The 18,905-nt window shown below is 57.8% G+C and overlaps 1 protein-coding gene across 2 annotated transcripts in view; it reads right to left on the bottom strand.

Moving 5' to 3' along the window:
* Positions 1–1,638: 1,638 nt before the first annotated feature.
* SIL1 (SIL1 nucleotide exchange factor) overlaps positions 1,639–18,905 on the bottom strand; it is a 103,936-nt gene continuing 86,669 nt past the window's right edge. For both annotated transcript variants that reach the window (XM_080353154.1, XM_080353155.1), the window contains exons 9-11: positions 9,316–9,412; positions 6,254–6,418; positions 1,639–3,723 (exon numbers count right to left, since the gene is read on the bottom strand). In XM_080353154.1, the coding sequence (XP_080209280.1) occupies positions 3,373–3,723; positions 6,254–6,418; positions 9,316–9,412 (613 nt within the window). In that variant the 3' untranslated portion in view covers positions 1,639–3,372. The remainder of the gene's footprint in view (positions 3,724–6,253; positions 6,419–9,315; positions 9,413–18,905) is intronic.

The following is an 18,905-nucleotide window of genomic DNA, read 5'->3' as shown; positions in this document are numbered from 1 at the left end:
CGTGGGGTAGAGGGGTGAGGTTTGAGCTGCCTTGCCCAGCCGTGGGATGAGCGGAGCCCCCGGCCCTGCCGGCTGCTCAGCATCGCTCCTGCTCAGCGACAGAGGAAATCACGGGGACGAGACCCACGGGGTTCGGGGCAGGACGGGCTGCTCCCCAAACACTGAAATACCTGCTGAGCAGCAAGGATCTGGGGACGTTCCTGGCAGTGCTGTGGGATGGCAGCACCCAGCAAGGCCACACCGGGGCTTTATCTCAGCCTTATCTGCTATGGCGTATTAGTGAAACCACGTTCAATCCCCGGGAGACAGCCTTATTCCAAATTTCAAGTGCTCTTAATTCAATTCAGCGGTGAATCAAGCCACATTGAATTTATGCTGCTTTAATTGCGTGTCAGGGTTTCCGCGCTGAGGTTTAATGCTGTTTAAAGGATGTTTCCCACTCGGCGCTCAGCTCTGCTGTGCCTGCTCGGAGTCTGCGCCCCAAGGGCAGCGGGAGCTGAACGGCTTTTGTCGGTAAAACCCCAACACAAAGGTCCTGCCGGGTCTGGCTGCGGGACCACAAGAGCGTGGGGGTGTCACCAAACCAGCTGTTGGTAGTACTGGTAACCAACCAGCAGTGCAAACTAACTGCAACCCCCTGCTCCCCAAATGCATCTGCCTCCCCTAAATGCCTCGGCCATGGGTGCGCGTGGCTGCTCCAGCAAACGCCAGCACTGCTGCAGGGGTGCCCAGGGTTGGGGGGGTCCCCTGGCCCCCCAGCATAGAGCCTGGAGCCCTTTGGGTGGGGGGGACATGGGTTTGGACACAGCTGCTGGATGCAAAGGTCACTGAGCAGCAGCAGTGCCAGAGGCCCCCAAAAAACTTCAGCACCGCACGTGTCTTCAGAGAACGTCCAAAGGGCTTGGGGTAACCAAGGCCAGCGTTTTAGTTTCTTTCCTTTTGCTTCCGTTTCACATCACGCGCCTCCCCAGCCGCGCTGCTCTGCCCGAACACACCGGCGGGTTCAGTAACCCCCCAGCACCGCGCCTGCTGCAGGAGACCCAGCACAGGGAACCGCATACGAGGGGGACAGGACTGTGACCCCCAGATGCAGTTATGGGCTGTTCTCCCTCCTGAGACCCTGCAGCATGGGGACCAACCGGGGTGCTGGGTGTGGGGGTCCCAGGCCCTGTCCCCAGGGCAGCAGCACCCAGAGCAGCTGCTGCTCAGAACTGCACTGTAAAGATGGTCAGGACTGGCGAGGGGGGTTTGACGGGGGGACTGACAGGGAGGGCTGGTCCAGCTGGGCCGCTGCACCTGCTGGTGGTTTTCCCCTGATCATCCCTTACATGTATGTTAAACCTTCCCCACGCGGTTAAATGCAGCTGTGACAGCGCCAGGGCCAGGCAGGGCTGAGCAAACCTGAGCTCAGACACCCTGCGCCAGCGCCGGTCCCCGGCTGGGCCCCCCAGCTTCCCTGAGCGTCACCCCCACGTTCAGGCTCTGCACAGAAACCCCTCCCGAGCTCAGCCTGTCTGTTGCCATCAGACATAAATATAAATACAGATATCTTTGCTTTCTTTTTAACCTACAAAGCAAAACCCTGCTGGGATCGCCTGGGAAATGCTTTCCAGACAAAGAAAAAGAGGAGAGGAGAGAGAAGGAGAGAAAACATTTTTAATCCCAACCAAAGAATCTGAATCAAAACCCAGAAAGAGGACAAAAAAAATCAATATTTCTAATTAGCCCCCCTACTTAACAGTGAGAACCACACACCGTAAATGGTAGCCAGAAATATTATAGCATGAAGAAAGGCTGATCCCCTCGAGCCAGCCCGATCGCTGCCCTGGGCGCTGCTGGGCTGGCAGGGGGAAGGCGGGGGATAGAGCGGGGGTGAGGCAGGGAGCCCGGCAGCCCCGGCAGCCCGTGCTGCGCGGGCGCGGTGCCGGCAAAGCCGCGCTGGCCCAGCTCAGGGCTGGGGGACCAGGGGCACCAGACACAGCCTTTTTTAGCTTTATTTCTTGGCACCTGTGTTGTTCACGTTGGTGCTGCAGCCCCGGGGTCACATCAAAGTGGTGGCAGGAGCAGCGGTGATTGAAATACCTGTTACTGCCAGAGAACAACTGTGAAAGCGAATACAGGAATGAGAGAAGGGGCTCCTGGCCGCGCTGGACCCGGGCGCTGACCCAGCGCAGCCCTCGCTCTGCGGTTCACCCTGGGACCCCGACACCGGCTCTGCCGCCACCTCGTGTTCCAGCGCTGGGTGAAGTGGAGAAAGAGCTGCTGACCCCAAAACTGCCCCTCAAGAGGGGCTGGCAGGAAAACTCTGGCAGCACCCGGCTGCCAGGGGATCTGAGAGCTGTCAGTGGGAAAAGCAGCCCTGTGGGGAGGGAGCAGGACGGGAACAACAACAGCCCCGCAGCGCCTGTCCCCAGCCCGCAAACCCCCAGTCCCGGAGGGTTTGGGCTCTGCTGCCGGCTGCCCCGGGAACACACACCTGGCAGTGCTGGGGATGGGCCCACAGGACACGTCACCCCGGTGTGAGGGGCAGGAGAACAGAAACGGCTCAGGTGACAGGACCCGGGAAAGGACAACGGGGTGGAGACCATCTCCTCCTTCTTTCTCCTCTTTTCTCTATTCTCCTCTCCTCAAGCAGAAAGCCTCAGTGGTTTGTTGCAGGACCAAGTGTTTCCCCAGTGGGTCAGCCCCACAGCAGGAGCGGTTCCGTGGCTCTGCCAGCCCAGGGCTGAGGGTTGGACCCTGGGGACGTGGCTGGTGTCCCAGCAGAAGGGGCTGCGGAAGAGCTGGGATTCCTGGTGGCGGTCACGGCCACATGGACCTGCCCAAGGACAGTCCTGCTCCCAGCGAGGGCTGATGAGAGACCCAATCAAGGTTTCCAGGAAACGACACTGAGTCCAGTACAAGCACTAAACGATCCAAAGGCAAACGGTGCTCCTGAGCACTGAGACGCTTTGTACAAAGCAAATGGATCAGAGACACCGCGGGTGCTGCTGTGTGAGAACAGCAGCAGGTCAGAGCTGCAGGAACAAACGCTGCCCAAGCGGGACAGTCCCTCGGTGCTTCCCACCCCAACCAGCCCGGACCGCGACGCTCAGCACGCTGCGGCACCGCGGCTGGAGGGTGACGGGCACCGCGGGCTGAGACTGCCCCGCTCCCCCCAAGGTGCGCACCTCTGCTTTCCCAGCAGGACCCCAGCAAAAGAAAACAAGCCCCAAACATTTTAATTACTATAATAAGCTGCTGGTGCACTCACCCAGTGGTGGGATCGCATTTAGTCCACCAGTTTATTCAGAAGTGCACGTACATCGGTGCCACCAAAACTCAGGCTGTTGCCCTGAATTATCTGGGATTGAACTGAATCTACAGCTGTTTTCATCTTAATTCCTGAATGATGGTGTTTATGGAGCCAAGGAGTTCCCTGAAATACCCGTCTTTGTCGCCTTCCCTCTGCTCCTGGGCCGCCAGCTCCTCGTACTCGCTGCGCAGGAGGCCCAGGGTGCTGCCGAGCGCCGGGTCCCCGCGGAACCGCTCCCTGCAGAACGCCATCAGCACGGCCACCGTCTTGAGCACCTTCTCCCGGGTGTCGTGCTCCGGCACGGCCAGCAGATTGGAAACCACCACGCACCAGTCCTGCTCCAGCACCGCCGGGACCAGCCTGACCTGCTGGTACTGCTGGATCTTCTCCTGCGTGTGGTCTCCGTGCTGCGAGTCCTCTAGGACCATCTGTGGGAAATGGCGGAACATGGATTAATATCCCTGTTGGAAAACAACCACTCCTGGGAGGTGAAACATCGTGGGAGAGTAGGATGAATGTCCTGTAACACCTGCCTTGGAAGGGAGAGTCATATAACAGAATCACAGAATAATTCTGGTTGGAAAAGCCCCTCAAGCTCATCAAGTCAACCATAACCCACCCCGGCACTGCCCCATGTCCTGAGAACCTCATGTCCGTCTGTCCAGCCCTCCAGGGATGGTGACTCCAGCACTGCCCTGGGCAGCCTGTTCCAATGCCCCACAGCCCTTTGGGGAATAAATTGTTCCCACATCCAACCTCAACCTCCCCTGGCGCAACTTGAGGCCGTTTCCTCTGCTCCTGGCGCTTGTTCCTGGGGAGCAGAGCCCGACCCCCCTGGCTCCAAGCTCCTTTCAGGCAGTTCAGAGATCAGAAGGTCTCCCCTCAGCTCCTGTTCTCCAGCTGAACCCCCCAGCTCCCTCAGCCGCTCCATCACACTTGTGCTCCAGCCCCTCACCAGCTCCCTTCCCTTCTCTGACTTGCAACATAAACCCAAGGTGGGTTTGTGTCCTGGTTCTCTGTTGCCCACACATGAAGTTGTCAAGGGCTGAGAGCAGGGATGGGGCAGCCAGTGCCCTGGAGCTGCTGTGAGAAGCCATTGGACAACCCTGTCCCCAAGGGCCACTTGGGTCCTCGAGGGCACCTGTAACCTGTTCCCTGTCTGGGTCACCGGTTTGCCACTGGGCTCCACTTTCCCGGGCAGTTCCAGTCCCGGTGCTTCATCCCACTGACTGACGGGACGTGGTGGGGACAAGGAGGGACAAGGCTGAGACCGCCCCTCTCGCGGTCCCTGTGCAGGCTGGCTGCTACACCCCGGCGGCCACGCAGGCTCTGGGGTGAAAAGGAAAGCAAGCAGCAGGAAAAGCCCTTCGGAGCTGTGGCAATCGGTGCATCAGCGCAGAGCTGCCCGTGGGAGATCATCGTTGTCAAACGGAGCTCCTTGTCACCCAGCCCACCCCAAACTGGGGAGTCCCATCTCCTCCACACACCGCGAAAGCCAACGGGCTCAGATTGATAAACAACCTTCCCTGTCTGAAGGGCAGCAAAAGTTCCTTGTTTTAACATAAACCCGAGAATCCACGGAGCCTGCGGAGCTGGGAACAGACGGGGCTGTAAAACCCGCGGGAGCAGCAAACGGGAAGGGCCGGGTCAGACACCCCATACGCTCCTTCTCACCACAGACTCAGAACATTAGGGGCTGGAGGGACAGACGGGATCGCCCGCGTCACAGCCAGCGCCTGGCACCATTTCACACCCGCTAAAATAATGTGCACCTTTACAAAGCCTCCCGGAAAACAACTGTTTTAAAACACAGACGTTGCTCCGCGCTGCCTGAAACCCGGTATTACGGCAGTAATGATCTGCAGGGCAAATGGGCTCTGAACGGAGAGAAAGCGCATTTAATTCCCGCTCTCTGCAGACTGAACAAGGAGCGATGGCCGGGGAACGCGGGGCCTGAACTGGGGTACCGCAGTGACCCAGGGCGGGAACACAAAGCACTTGAAGCTGCAGGTGCAGCTCCAGAGAGGGACGGGCAGGGACGGGCAGGGACGGGCAGGGACAGGCAGGGACAATCAGGGACGGGCATGGACGGGCATGGACAGGCAGGGATGGGCAGGGATGGGCAGGGACGGGCAGGGATGGGCAGGGACGGGCATGGACGGGCAGGGACGGGCAGGGACATGCAGGGACGGGCATGGACGGGCAGAGACAGGCAGGAACAGGCAGGGACGGGCAGGGACGGGCAGGGGCAGGCAGGGACGGGCAGGGACGGGCAGGGATGGGCAGGGATGGGCAGGGACGGGCAGGGACGGGCAGGGACATGCAGGGACGGGCAGGGACGGGCAGGGACGGGCAGGGATGGGCAGGGACGGGCAGGGACGGGCATGGACGGGCAGGGACGGGCAGGGACGGGCAGGGATGGGCAGGGACGGGCAGGGACGGGCAGGGATGGGCAGGGACGGGCAGGGACAGGCAGGGACAGGCAGGGATGGGCAGGGACAGGCAGGGACGGGCAGGGACGGGCATGGACGGGCAGGGATAGGCAGGGACAGGCAGGGATGGGCAGGGACAGACATGGACGGGCACGGACAGGCAGGGACGGGCAGGGATGGGCAGGGACAGGCAGGGCTCTCCATCAGGCAGGATACAGCAGCGGCTGCTCCCCTTGGCTGCCCCAGACGCTGCAGTGGAGCTCACGGAGTCCGGCGCCTGTTTCCTACTCGCGTCCTTGACATTTTGTTAGTTAAAAACCCTCGGGTGAAACAGCGATGGCGGTTTAACGCAAAATAAAGATTTCAGCTCTCTCTGGGCTCTCACAGGCACTTGTGGTGGCCCATGGGCAGGGGGACCCCATCCCAACCAGGACCAGCACCGATGCTGGATGGGCCCCTCCTCATCCTCACCCACAGGATGCTCCACGGCTCCTCTGGGGAGCGCCCGGCCGGTCCCGCTCCTCACCTTCTCCACCATGAGGTCGTAGAGCAGCGTCACCACCCGCACGTGCAGCGGCTCCGTCCCCTTCTGTCTGAAGAGGCTCCTGAGGACCTGGAGGCCGCCCAGCTTGAGGAACTGCTGCTGGGCGTACGGGAAGTGTCTCAGCATGGAGGACAGCGCGAACAGGGCCTGGGGGGACAGAGCTCCGTCAGCACGGGGGTATGGCCACCACATCGGCACAGTCTCTTCCCAGCATCCCGTGGGACAGCAGAAACGCCACCCGTCTGTTCAGAGCCCCTTGCTGAGGGGCATCCCCACAAGTCCCCTCGTGTCCCCATCCCAACCCTCCCCACTGCTGCCAGGCTGCCTGAACCTGCCTGAGTTCCATCCAAACTCCAACCCTGTCACCGTGATCGCCAGACAATGACCCAGCACCCGAACAGACTCAGCGCCATCGCTGCTCCTGGCAGATCCCCCACCAACCCGTGGCACGGAGTCCAGATACAGGGGAAGGATGGGGCAAAGCGGGGCCCAGCCCCTCCAGATCATTGAATCACAGAATTGTTTTGGTTGAAAGAGAACCTCAAGTTCATTAAGTCCAACCATAACCCACCCCTGGCCCTGCCCCATGTCCTGAGAACCTCATGTCCGTCTGTCCAGCCCTCCAGGGCTGGTGACTCCAGCACTGCCCTGGGCAGCCTGTTCCAATGCCCCACAGCCCTTTGGGGAGAAATTGTTCCCAGATCCAACCTCAACCTCCCCTGGCGCAACTTGAGGCCGTTTCCTCTGCTCCTGGCGCTTGTTCCTGGGGAGCAGAGCCCGACCCCCCTGGCTCCAAGCTCCTTTCAGGCAGTTCAGAGATCAGAAGGTCTCCCCTCAGCTCCTGTTCTCCAGCTGAACCCCCCAGGTCCCTCAGCCGCTCCATCACACTTGTGCTCCAGCCCCTCACCAGCTCCGTTCCCTTCTCTCCACTCGCTCCAGCACCCCAAGGCCTTTCTTGGCGTGAGGGGCCCAAAACTGCCACCAGGATTCACGCTTTGGCCTCCCCAGGTCCCAGCACAGGGACGGTCACTGCCCTGGGCCTGCTGGCCACCCTATTCCTGATACAAGCCAGGATGCTGGCGGCCTCTTGGCCACCTGGGCACACGTTGGCTAACGTTCAGCTGCACCAACACCCCCGGATCCTTTTCCAGCCGCTCTTCCCCAGTTCATGGGATTGTTGTGACCCAAGTGCAGGACCCGGCACTTGGCCTTGTTGAGCCTCAGACAATTGGCCTCAGTCCATCCATCCAGCTGGTGCAGATCCCTCTGTACGGCCTTCCCACCCTCCAGCAGATCAACACTCCACCCAACTGGGTGTCATCTGCAGGCTTACTAAGGGTGCGCTCGATCGCCTCATCTAGATCATTGATGAAGAGATTGAACAGAACTGGCCCCAGTACTGATGTGGACACCTGGGGAACATCCCCTCCCTTGCCCCCATGCAGCCAAAGGGCAGGACCACACAGTTTCCCACGAAACAGCCCCAAAACGGGGTCTGTCACGATGCAGCATCACACGCCACCAGTGAGAAACACCGGCACGGCCGCACTTGCCTCCTGGGCCTCCAGCAGCACGGGCTGAACACCCAGGAGACAATTAGGGGCCAAGCACTGAATTTTACACTTGTCGACTCCTGACGGCCGTGGTTTGCAGCGGGGACAGGCTGGCACGCCTGGGGCAGGGCTGCTGCCAGCAGCGACCGGGACGCTCGTCCGGGCGATGAGCAGCCGAGCCGGCCGCTCGGCGGACACACAGGCCCCGCGCTCCGCAGACAGATCCGAGCTGACAGCCGCGTCCTCCCCAGCCCCGTTTGTTTCTATTTTCCATCTCTTCAGTTGCCATCAGTGAATTGGAGGATGTTTCCTTCTCCTTATTTCACCATAGGCCAAAGGACAGGGGAGGGAAGAAATGCACTCATGGCCTCGCTGCTGCGCGCTGGGGCGGAAAACCCACCTGAGCGGGAGCTGCGACACGGGCACCCACCTGTGCTCGGGATCCTGGCCTGGAGAGACAGGACTGTGCAGAGCTCAGGAACTGGGAATTAAAAGCCTCTGTCCTCCTGGAAAAGCGGGTTCAACCCTCAGAGGCTCTCATGAGACCGTGTGTAAATGCAGACAATACTGAGCTCACCCCTCTCACTATTCTCCAGGGGAAGTGTCCAGGCTCATTTGGGCTTGCTGGAAAGAACTGTCCTGCACGCACCACCCAGGGGTTCGAGCGATGCCGGTGAGGGGCTCTGCGCTCCCCGCCGTGCTTTCCTACCCCAAAATGAGCTCCAGACAGAGCCACGGGCACTCCCAGGTGGAATTTCTGAGCCCACAGCATCCTGGGGTGCAACTTCCCGTCCGGGACCTCCTCCCACCCATGGCTGAGAGCACAGGGGTTCCCCAGCCTCTCCCGTGTCTTCTGCCCGCTGGAGGACTCTCAGCACAGACTAAATGGGAGCCTGTTTGTAGGACCTTGTTCAAATGCTGCTGTTTGCATATCAGCAGGTGTATCAAAGACAAATGGAAGAGCTGGTGGTTCCCTCACCCTGCCAAAGCCCCTCTCGCAGGAGGTCACCGTGTTAAACGGTGTGCCTGGGTTTTCGGGAGCAGCCAGATAATTTTACGGCCCGTAAACAGAAGCGGCATCACAGGCTAAAGCGAGGGTAATGAGATCTCATGCTCCAGGGAGTGCGGTGAGGAGCGAGGGAGGGAGGCGGCCCCGACGGACAGCGCTGCACATTTGGCTGGGGGCTCTCGCTGCTCGGCTTGTTCCGGAGCCAGCGCCCAGGGCAGCACGCGGGGCTGGCTCCAGCAATTAGCTCCTGCCGACCGGCAGCGCTCCGCACCCTCTGACCGGGGACCCTCGTCCTCCCTGCCCTGTCCCCGGAGCCCCAGAGCTGCCGTGCGTGTGGGGCAAGACCCGCGGTGCTGGAGGCCAGTGGGCACCCAGGGCCCCAATCCTGCACCCCAGCGCGGGTCCCACACTCTCACAGGGTCGGCGAAGCCCCGAGGAGCACAAAAACGGCTCTGCCCACAGGGGCATCCCCACCCGCTCACCTTCTTCTTGACGGGCAGGGGTTGTTCCGTAGCCAGAATAACCAGCAGCTTCTGCAGCGCTCCCCCCTCGATGGCTTCGATCTGGACTTTGGGGTTGCTGCAGGGAAAAAGCAAAAGGCGGGTGAGCGGCAGCTCGGGCACGGCGGGTGGGACAGGCTGCGGGTCCGCGCGGGCAGGACACGGCCAGGGCAAACCCGGCTTGACCACACAGCAAACCCCCGACTGCCACCATGAACCCCGACTGCCACCATGAACCTCGACTGCCACCGTGAACCCCGACTGCCACCACGAACCCCAACTGCCACCATGAACCCCGACTGCCACCATGAACGCTGACTGCCACCACGAACCCCCGACTGCCACCATGAACCCCAACTGCCACCATGAACCCCGACTGCCACCATGAACCCCGACTGCCACCACGAACCCCAACTGCCACCATGAACCCCGACTGCCACCACGAACCCCAACTGCCACCATGAACCCCGACTGCCACCACGAACCCCAACTGCCACCATGAACCCCGACTGCCACCATGAACGCTGACTGCCACCACGAACCCCCGACTGCCACCATGAACCCCAACTGCCACCATGAACCCCGACTGCCACCATGAACCCCGACTGCCACCGTGAACCCCGACTGCCATCATGAACCCCCGACTGCCACCGTGAACCCCGACTGCCACCATGAACCCCCGACTGCCACCACGAACCCTCGACTGCCACCATGAACCCCGACTGCCACCACGAACCCTCGACTGCCACCACGAACCCCCGACTGCCACCACGAACCCCGACTGCCACCACGAACCCCCGACTGCCACCACGAACCCCGACTGCCACCGTGAACCCTGACTGCCACCATGAACCCCCGACTGCCACCAGGAACCCCGACTGCCACTGACCGCAGCTCCATAGAATTATAGAATCCCAGGACACCAGGCTGGAAGTGACCACAAGGATCATCTGGTCCAGCCTTTCTTGGAATAAAGCCCAGTCTAGGCAAGCTGGCCCAGAACCCTGTCCAGCTGAACCTTTAAAGTGTCCAGTGTTGGAGAACCTGACTTTTGTGGTTATGGAGAAGGTGCAAAGCCCTGGCAAATCTCCCCTGTTCTTCCCGCACAGCTATTCATCCTCCTGCTTCGCCTCTATTCCCTAACAGCCTTTTATATTTGAGTTCTCACTTTCCCTCCCTCGCAGCCCTCACTTGCTGTTAACACACTGATTTATTTAAACGCCCCTTTGCTGCAGCACCGGCCCCCCCAGCTCACCTGGAGGAAGGTCCTGCCTGTCCCTGGCGCCTCTGAATCACAAATTATACTGAGTCTCACCACCCACACACCTCTCGCATCGAGTGTTTTTTCTGCAGGGACTACAAACAGCTAAATCCACCCTCCTGTCTGCAAGAACCAGGCTAAAACACCAGGGCTGTGAGCGGCTGGCCCGGGCGCAGGCAGGACAAGCCGTGTCCACCGCTTTGCAAACGCACTGCTAGGGTGTCTTAGAGGGTGGCAAAGAGGTCAGATGCTACGGGCTCCCACTTTGGCAGGGCCTCTACAGTCGGAGCACGATGTACCAGCTGTCAACAGCCCTGATCCCGGGTCTTTCGTGCTCTAAGGAAAAGCTCCAGCGCTTCAGCCTTTGCTCATCTTGGAAGCAGCAATTGCACCGCGGCCAGACAAAGGTCACGCGTCCCTGCTACAGCAAAACACCCGCAGCTCTTACCAACACCAGAGCAGCCAGTGCCGAGCATCATCCCAGAAATACGAGACACAGAGGCAGGCAGGGTCATAAAAAACCCAAACAGCAGACAAATGGGCTGGGGCAGGGAGCAGCCTTGAATTAAACCCGCGGCTCGCAGGAACACAAGAGCACGCTGAGCTCACCGGTGTCAGGAAGGCAAGCCCTGCGCCACCTGCTCCACTCCGCCTTTGCTTCTCGCACCATCAGGAGCCACCCTGGCTCCGAGGGGTCCTGACCGCAATGACCCACGGCAGCGACAGGGGCTGTCAAAAGCCACCTCTGATTTCTCAGGGACCCTGTGAAGAGGGGACAGCTGAAAGAACAAACCCAGGAGCTCTGGGATCCTGCTGCAGAAGAGGTTTGGGCAGCGTGGTGCCCAGCCGGGGCCTGGCTGAACAGCAGTCTGACATACCCCGTGTGCCAAGTGTGACCCTCGCTTCGATAGAGCCAGAGATGAGTGACACCTGCCCTGCAGAAAGGAATGAATCCTGCATCTCCTGTCAGTCTAGACGGATTTATGTGATGAGACTTCTTTGGGAGCCCAGAGACACGACAGCAGGAGGACACCACAGTGTTTAGAAGCCACACATGTCCCCGGGTGACTGTGGTGTCCCCAGCAGCGTGTCGGGACAGTCGGGCACGGCCGCGCTCACCACGACGGCACAAAACCTCCCACAGAGCTCAGGCAGCATGGGCGCAGAGCCCCGGGCACCCCACAGCCCGCCCGGCGCCGCAGGGATGCACAGCCCCCTCCGCTGTGCGAACCGGGCAGGACGGGGAAGAGAAGGCTTTTCCAGCTCTGTTTCCCAGCAATGACAGCTCTGGTCTCTGCCTGTGTCTGCAAATAGTTGGGCTGTGCTTGTCACTCCTTCCAGGTTTTCTAGGGGCAGGCGGGGATGCAGGTCGGGCTGTGCCCGGCACATCATCGGCCAGGCTGGCAGACACATTTTCAGTGCTGGGGCTCCGTGTCCCGTGTGAACAAGAGGCAAAGAAACCACTGCTGTGTTTCCAGACCCAAGGAGGAGCGGACGACTCCTCTGACACTCAGAAAATACAAATTCTGATCCAAACACTTGACCAGATTTGGTCACATGCAAGTGGGAAAGGGAGATCAGAACAAGTGCAGGACACGGTTGCAGGCTGGTGTAACTCCTGGTGCCATTCAAGGAAAACATGAAGTTTGGGATATCCAAGTTCTTCTGTCACATCTATCTAAAATAAATAATAAAAACTCTTTCAGCAAGGGATGCAACTGGAAAATTGGTATGCCTTTTACTGCTTGGTTGGTCACCTGGAGGATTAGATCTAATTAAAATCTCTGAACCATGGTGTTTTTGCCAAGGAGCACCTCCGGAGCTCAGGAAGCGCTCCTGGTGGTAGCCGTGCTGCTCACTTCCCCCTGTTTCTGTTGTTTAATGTCTCTGCTATCAATAGCCTGGGCTCCACACTAACAAAAAACCTCATTTGAGAGTTTGGAAAACTCAGCACAGATCAGTACAAATTACACTGTTGAGCTCAGGGAAAAGCAGCCTGAACAAAATAAATACAATGAAACAGACAGTGGAGCGTCAGCACGGGAAATTCAACCTGTGCTCATCTGCTAATGGATACGGGGATGGTGGCACCAGCGAGGAAATTCACTGACATGGACCTCTGAGGCTGGGACAGAGCCTGAACACAGCGCATGAGGACACCCCGACGCTGCAGGGGTGCCAGAGACTGGGGAGCACCCAACGGATGGGATGAACCAGCTTCCGAGCCCCAAGGCCCACGTCCATCACATCCACCTCTCATTCTGCCCCTGAAGAGCAGAAAACGAGGCTGGGTACAGGCTCACCACAACTGATCCATGCAAAGAATGCCCTGGGTGCTGGGACAGGATGGGCCGGTCACTGGTGGTCACGCTGGCCAAGATGCGCTGAGCAGTGATGAAGAGGTTGAGGAGCCCAGCAGGAATCCCCCCTGCCCACAGGTGCCTACACTGTCAGCTCTGAGCAGCCCTGAGACAGCTCTGTCCTTGCAAGGTGAGCTTGTCCTTGCACAGAAGATCCCAAACTTCTTGAGACATCCAACCCAGACCATACGATGACCTCTGAACAGCTCTGGACACGGGCCACCAAACCCTCTTGATATGGAGCAGAGAAGGGAACGGAGCTGGTGAGGGGCTGGAGCACAAGTGTGATGGAGCGGCTGAGGGAGCTGGGGGGTCAGCTGGAGAACAGGAGCTGAGGGGAGACCTTCTGATCTCTGAACTGCCTGAAAGGAGCTTGGAGCCAGGGGGGTCGGGCTCTGCTCCCCAGGAACAAGCGCCAGGAGCAGAGGAAACGGCCTCAAGTTGCGCCAGGGGAGGTTGAGGTTGGATCTGGGAACAATTTCTTCCCCAAAGGGCTGTGGGGCATTGGAACAGGCTGCCCAGGGCAGTGCTGGAGTCACCATCCCTGGAGGGTTGGACAGACGGACATGAGGTTCTCAGGACATGGGGCAGTGCTGGGGGGGTTATGGTTGACTTGATGAGCTTGAGGGTGTTTTTCAACCAAAATGATTCTGTGATTCTATGACCCTTCTGACCACGAGACAAACAACATTGCAGTCTCCCACAGCTGCCTCCTCCCAGGCTCCGGAGCGGTGACGTTGCCAAGCACACGTTTAACATGCGGTGTCACCAGCTCAGGATGTTTCCCCGTCGGCAGCTGGAGCAGGGTGACCATGCCCATGGGTACAGAGGGGAAAAGCAAAATCAGGGCGGGGGAAAGCCAGGAGAAAACCTCCCTGCGAGCCTGGCCGCCACAGCTCACGCAGCAGAAGGAAACTCTCCACTTTCTCCCAGTTGATGTTTCACTGCGTCGGAGTTACAACTTCTCACGAGGAGCCAGAAATTATTACAGTTAAGGTTTGTTTGCCAGAACACCGTGAGCCTCAGCAGTGCCCGGAGAGGGGAGCAACAGCAATAAAAACAAGGGCTGATGCACCACAATGTGCGTGTAAAACTGCACTGAAGCTGCTGCAGTGACCGCTGACAGGTCCTGCCCTGGGCGAGTGACAAAGGCAGAGATGGGACCTGCACCTTCCACCAGCTGCCAGGTCAGGATGTTCGCTCCCTTCTTCCTTTTTTTTAATTCCATTAAAGCTCTTTGTGGAAGCAGCAAGACCTTAGGATGAGGACGACCGAACATCCAGAGAAGCCACCAGCATGAAAATCCATCACAAGCTTCTCCTTTGCCATTTTCACCTGCAAACTCACCACATGTAAGCAGGTCCCGTTTAGCCAAAGAAAGGATGTTTTAAGAGTATTATCCATCAAGAGATCCCCCCACCCCGTTCCTCCTCGGATGACCCTCAAGTACACGTGCACAAATTTAGGAGAGACTTTTCCCAGTCTTTGCAGACGGTGCACACGAGGGCCGTGGGAGGACTGGAAAGCAGCAGCACAGCCCTGAGGCGACAGCGGCTCCCGAGTTAGACAGGAACCTGCAATACAGCAGCAAAATTAGATTTAAATTAACAAAAAAAAGGGAGCAGGGGACTTGGAAGCACAGAGCAGGGCAGGCTGGCAAATGCCTTTGTCTCTACTGCTCCAGCAAGGACACACATAGAATATTTATTTCTTGGCCTACTTGTTATACAAATCGCACGAGACCCTGGGAAAAAAAAAGGGGTCACCTCCTTCCTCCAAAAATCCTGCTGAAGCGAGGAAAGGAGCAAGAAGAGGTGGGAACGGGGAGCGCGATGGAGGGGCCGCTGCTGCCAGCATCCCGGCGGGAGGCAGGTCTGGAGCGGGATGAAAGGCTGGCGCGGAGGTGAGAGGCGCGATAATCACCGGGCGAGACACGGCTTAATGGGGCTCTTCACTCCTCAGAACCAGCGCTCGGCGAGGCCGCGTGGGAAATCAAAGCAGGGGATCAAAGTCTGTAAGCCTGCGAAACAGCCTTAAAAATTTAGTGCGGTCTATTGAGTTTGTGCTGTAAGCTGAGGAGCAGCGCGAGGCGGCAGCGCTCACCTGACCCCCCAGCTCCTGCACCAAACCCATTAACGGAGAAAATGAGAGAGCGGCAACGCTTTGTTCGCAGGAGAGCACAGTGGTTCAAACCCAAAATTACCCTAAAACACCTCGCCTGGCTACTCGTGCCCCTGGAGCCTCCCCACCTGGGTAAGAATCGGAAAGGCAACAGAAAAGGTCATTTTTGTGAGTCCTGGAAACCAAAGTGATACAAGCGCGGTCACACCTGAAAAGGCCAACAACTTTTTCAGAGACATCTGTATTTGGAGGTTTTCTGACAGCTCTTGTAAGTTTATTCACGTTAAAATTACCTGACAAATAATAGATAGAGAGATAGAACTGATCATTATGATGTCAGTGCTTAAAGCTTTGACTAGAACTCAGTAATTCCAGCACAAACTAGAGCTGCAAATCTGCAACCACGAACAAGGGCAGGAAAAGGAGGCAAGATGACCGGCGGCCCATTAATACTTGCAGGATTGAATTTTAGATTGCAGGTTTAAGGAAAACAAACAAAAAAATGAAGCATTAAAATAGCCCAAGTGAGAAGTGACACATGTGCAGAACACACGTCCCTGTGGTGGTCAAAGACCTGGCCATGGCACAACAACCCCCATGGGCAGCAGCTCCAAACCCGGCTGTGCAGCAGTGGGGACGCTTCTCCTTCCAAACCTTGTTCTTCAGGAGAGGACAACCAGGACAACCTAAGGACAACTGGGACAATTCAAGGACAACGGGACAACTCACCGCAAACACCCCTGCAAGGCCCCGTCCTCTGAAATGACCCCCGGCTCTGCTGCGGGACGTCGGCAAACGATGCTTCAGCACAGGACCGGTGAATCTCTCACACAAATACATTCCATTATCAGAGTCCTACACTATCAAAAAGGAGATGGGGCATTTGCACGCACAATATGAGATGTACAGGGTAACAATAACGCCGACCCCAACGAGGCTGCCTGCGGCTATTCGGAGTTAGAGGAGGAGGGACGTGGCACCAACACCCCCAAAGCCCCCGCCAAGGTGTGGATGCGGAAGAACTGGCCTAGAAAGGCTCTTCTCTGAGCATCAGCTCAAACCTGAGTTTATCGCAGACAAAGGCCTTCAGAGCTATGACTTAAGGATATTAAAACCACCCAGAAAAATGGAGCCCTGAGTAGCTGCGCCGATCAAAATACAGCGAGGAAGAAAGTGGGGGCGAGAGGGGAAAACCTGACAAAAGGAAAACGAGGTTTCAATAGGCAATGCAATACAACAATTTCGTATGAAAGATGTGAAGCATAAAAGAGGTGTTAGATGTTCAAAAGCACAGAATATAGGAGAGGCATTAAAAAAAACCCCGGAGAAGATGAAAATCTCCACTTCAATGCAACGCTGCCTTCTCACTTTCCACCAAGCCAGGTGCTTGTCGCCGTAGCGGGGGAGCAGCCGCGGCCCCGCGAGAGCAACAGGGCTCAACGTGACATAATGCACTACAGAGACGCGAGTACGGGTTTTAATGAGCAATTAGGTTATTGAGTATCTGTTATTAAGAAGAGAACAGAACTGCAGGAAATCAGTTGGAGCTGAGTGTGTGATTCTGATGGGTTAATGTGATGCTGAAAGCGGGGGAGCATGAGTCACCCTGGAGAGGCAGGAATAGGAACAGCCGGGGAACCTGGGCTTGCTCTCAACCTTCTATCTGCGGCCCAGGCACCAGCAAGAGATGGCTGAGCTACTTAAGAGCCCTGCAATGTCCCTGATGAAAGATGGGGGCTCACAACATCCCGTTACGGACGAGCCCTGAGCCCTCTGGGGACGCGGTGACATGGGGGTTAAGTAGGGCAAACTCTGCACTCAGGTTTGGAACGTAACGGGGTTTCTGGCCCTTTGCAGTCACACAGTTCTGAGCTGGAAGCGGAGAGCAGAGCGGCTTGTCTGGGTGCAGCCAAGGTCGAGAGCCACCGTGGCCCCGCCGGGACAGGACCCGCTCGCCCAAGCCCAGACAGGGCCAGGCGAAGGCAGCCGATATTTTGAAACAGGGGAAAAAAATCAGACAAGCTGCAGTGCTGTAATGTAGCATAACAGATGGATAATTAGATTTATATGAAGAGCTGTAAAAGTAAGTAATTAAATAAAAATACAGAATAGCAGATCTGCTGCAGCGAGACACCTCGCAGGGGCGCGCAAAGTCCCCACAGCCAGGACGCGTCGTCCCCGCCGCAGGGAGCGTCACTGGGGTCAATACAAATGAGTTGTCACCCGAAGCACGGCGGCTCCGGAGAGCAGCGATGTGACCAGAGGGGCCGAGGCGAGCTGCAGCGAAACCTCCTCCTCCTCACCTCACCCTGGCGCGGAGGACAAATACCGGCTCTGGACAATAAAATCTGAGGTGCCAGAACAAAATCAACAACGGCAGATTGTTCTGCGGAACACACACCAACAGGCTGGATTTATAGCTGTAGGAAAAAAGGAACCATGAAAGTGGGCTTTATGATTAAAAAGCCAAGGTTGTTAGATTCTTGGGGCAGCTGCTGTCACCCGGTCAGCACGGAGCAGAGGAGCCTGGAGAGGGAAGGGTATGGGTGGCACAACCAGCCCATCTCCTCCTGTCTCGGGGACGGACAGACCCGCGGGCCCACACTGGAGGGTTTGCTGACCCACTGGGATTTGAGGGCCAGTGACTCGTGTTCCATCAGCAAGGACGGAGGGAGCGGCCTGAGCTCTGTTCCAGCACAGCGTGTTGAATGACCGATCCCTCCAGGCGGGTGTGAGCAGGTGCTCCATGGTGCACGGAGAAGGACACCTCAGGAACTCGCCCCAGCGCTCCATCATCCGAATTGATGCTTTATTTTGAGGCGTAAATCAACATTAAGGCTATGTGTGCCACGCTTACAAAGCACTCCCCGTGCACTGCTGAAAGCCCGGTATTGTACCGTAGGTCAAACGGCTGTTGGTGCCCATGGATGGGGTCTGTCATTAATAAAAAGTGAGCGATTCTCTACGAGTGCAAGCAGAACTCATTCATTCACATGCCATTTTAGCCAGAGACCACAAAAATTGCGTTGATTCCTTTACAAAAACCACAACACAGCAAAGAACAATACCACAGGATTAATACCACATCCTTGAGCTCATCCAGTGCTTTTTCATCACAGAGACTTCAAAGCATCCCCAAATTTATAGACAGGGAAACTGAAGTGCTCCCGAGAGCATCGGCAGCCACACCGGGATGGGAACGCAAGTGCTGGGCTCCCCTATTCGTCACCCCCGTTCCCTGTCACCTCCAGCCTCCCAGCTCCGTGGCTCTGCTGACTGGGGACAGTGACAAACGCAGGGACACCCCAGGTCCTGCCCGGCTCTTTGCTGCTGCTGCAGGACCCTGAGCAAGACCCCTGTGCGAAGGTACCGGGGCAGCTTCGCACGGCAGCATCACCACGAGATTGGCTGTATCGCAACTCAAGGCATGCAAAGTTACACAAACATGCCGACAAAACCTATTGGCGTAGCTTAGGTAACACAAAAACACTGCAAAAAGGTGTCTGAAAGCACCACAAGAAGCAAGCCTGAGCGCTAACCACTGAGCTTCCAACACTTCAGCTTCCATTCCCCAGTGCCTACCTAGTGCACCCCACTAATCATCTTGAGGGGTGTTAAAAGGTGGCCTGAGGCCAAGACCTTCCATTGTTATTTGCTTTATTTGTTTGCCTGTTCATTTGAGTTGATTTTTCTTTCAGATGAGTGCTAATAATGCAAGAAAGCCGCCCAGCCGGGCTGTGCCGGCGCCGCAGCGCGGGGGCTCGGCCGCGCGAGGTGCGAGAACGCGCTCCTCCCGTCCCTCCCGCGGCAGCTCCGCCGAGCGCTGTCCT

Source organism: Nesoenas mayeri (genome assembly GCF_963082525.1).
Source record: "Nesoenas mayeri genome assembly, chromosome: 14".
NCBI classification, from domain to species: Eukaryota; Metazoa; Chordata; class Aves; order Columbiformes; family Columbidae; genus Nesoenas; species Nesoenas mayeri.
The sequence above is the reverse complement of the archived record's forward strand: the minus strand, read 5'-3'. Positions and strand labels throughout refer to the sequence as shown.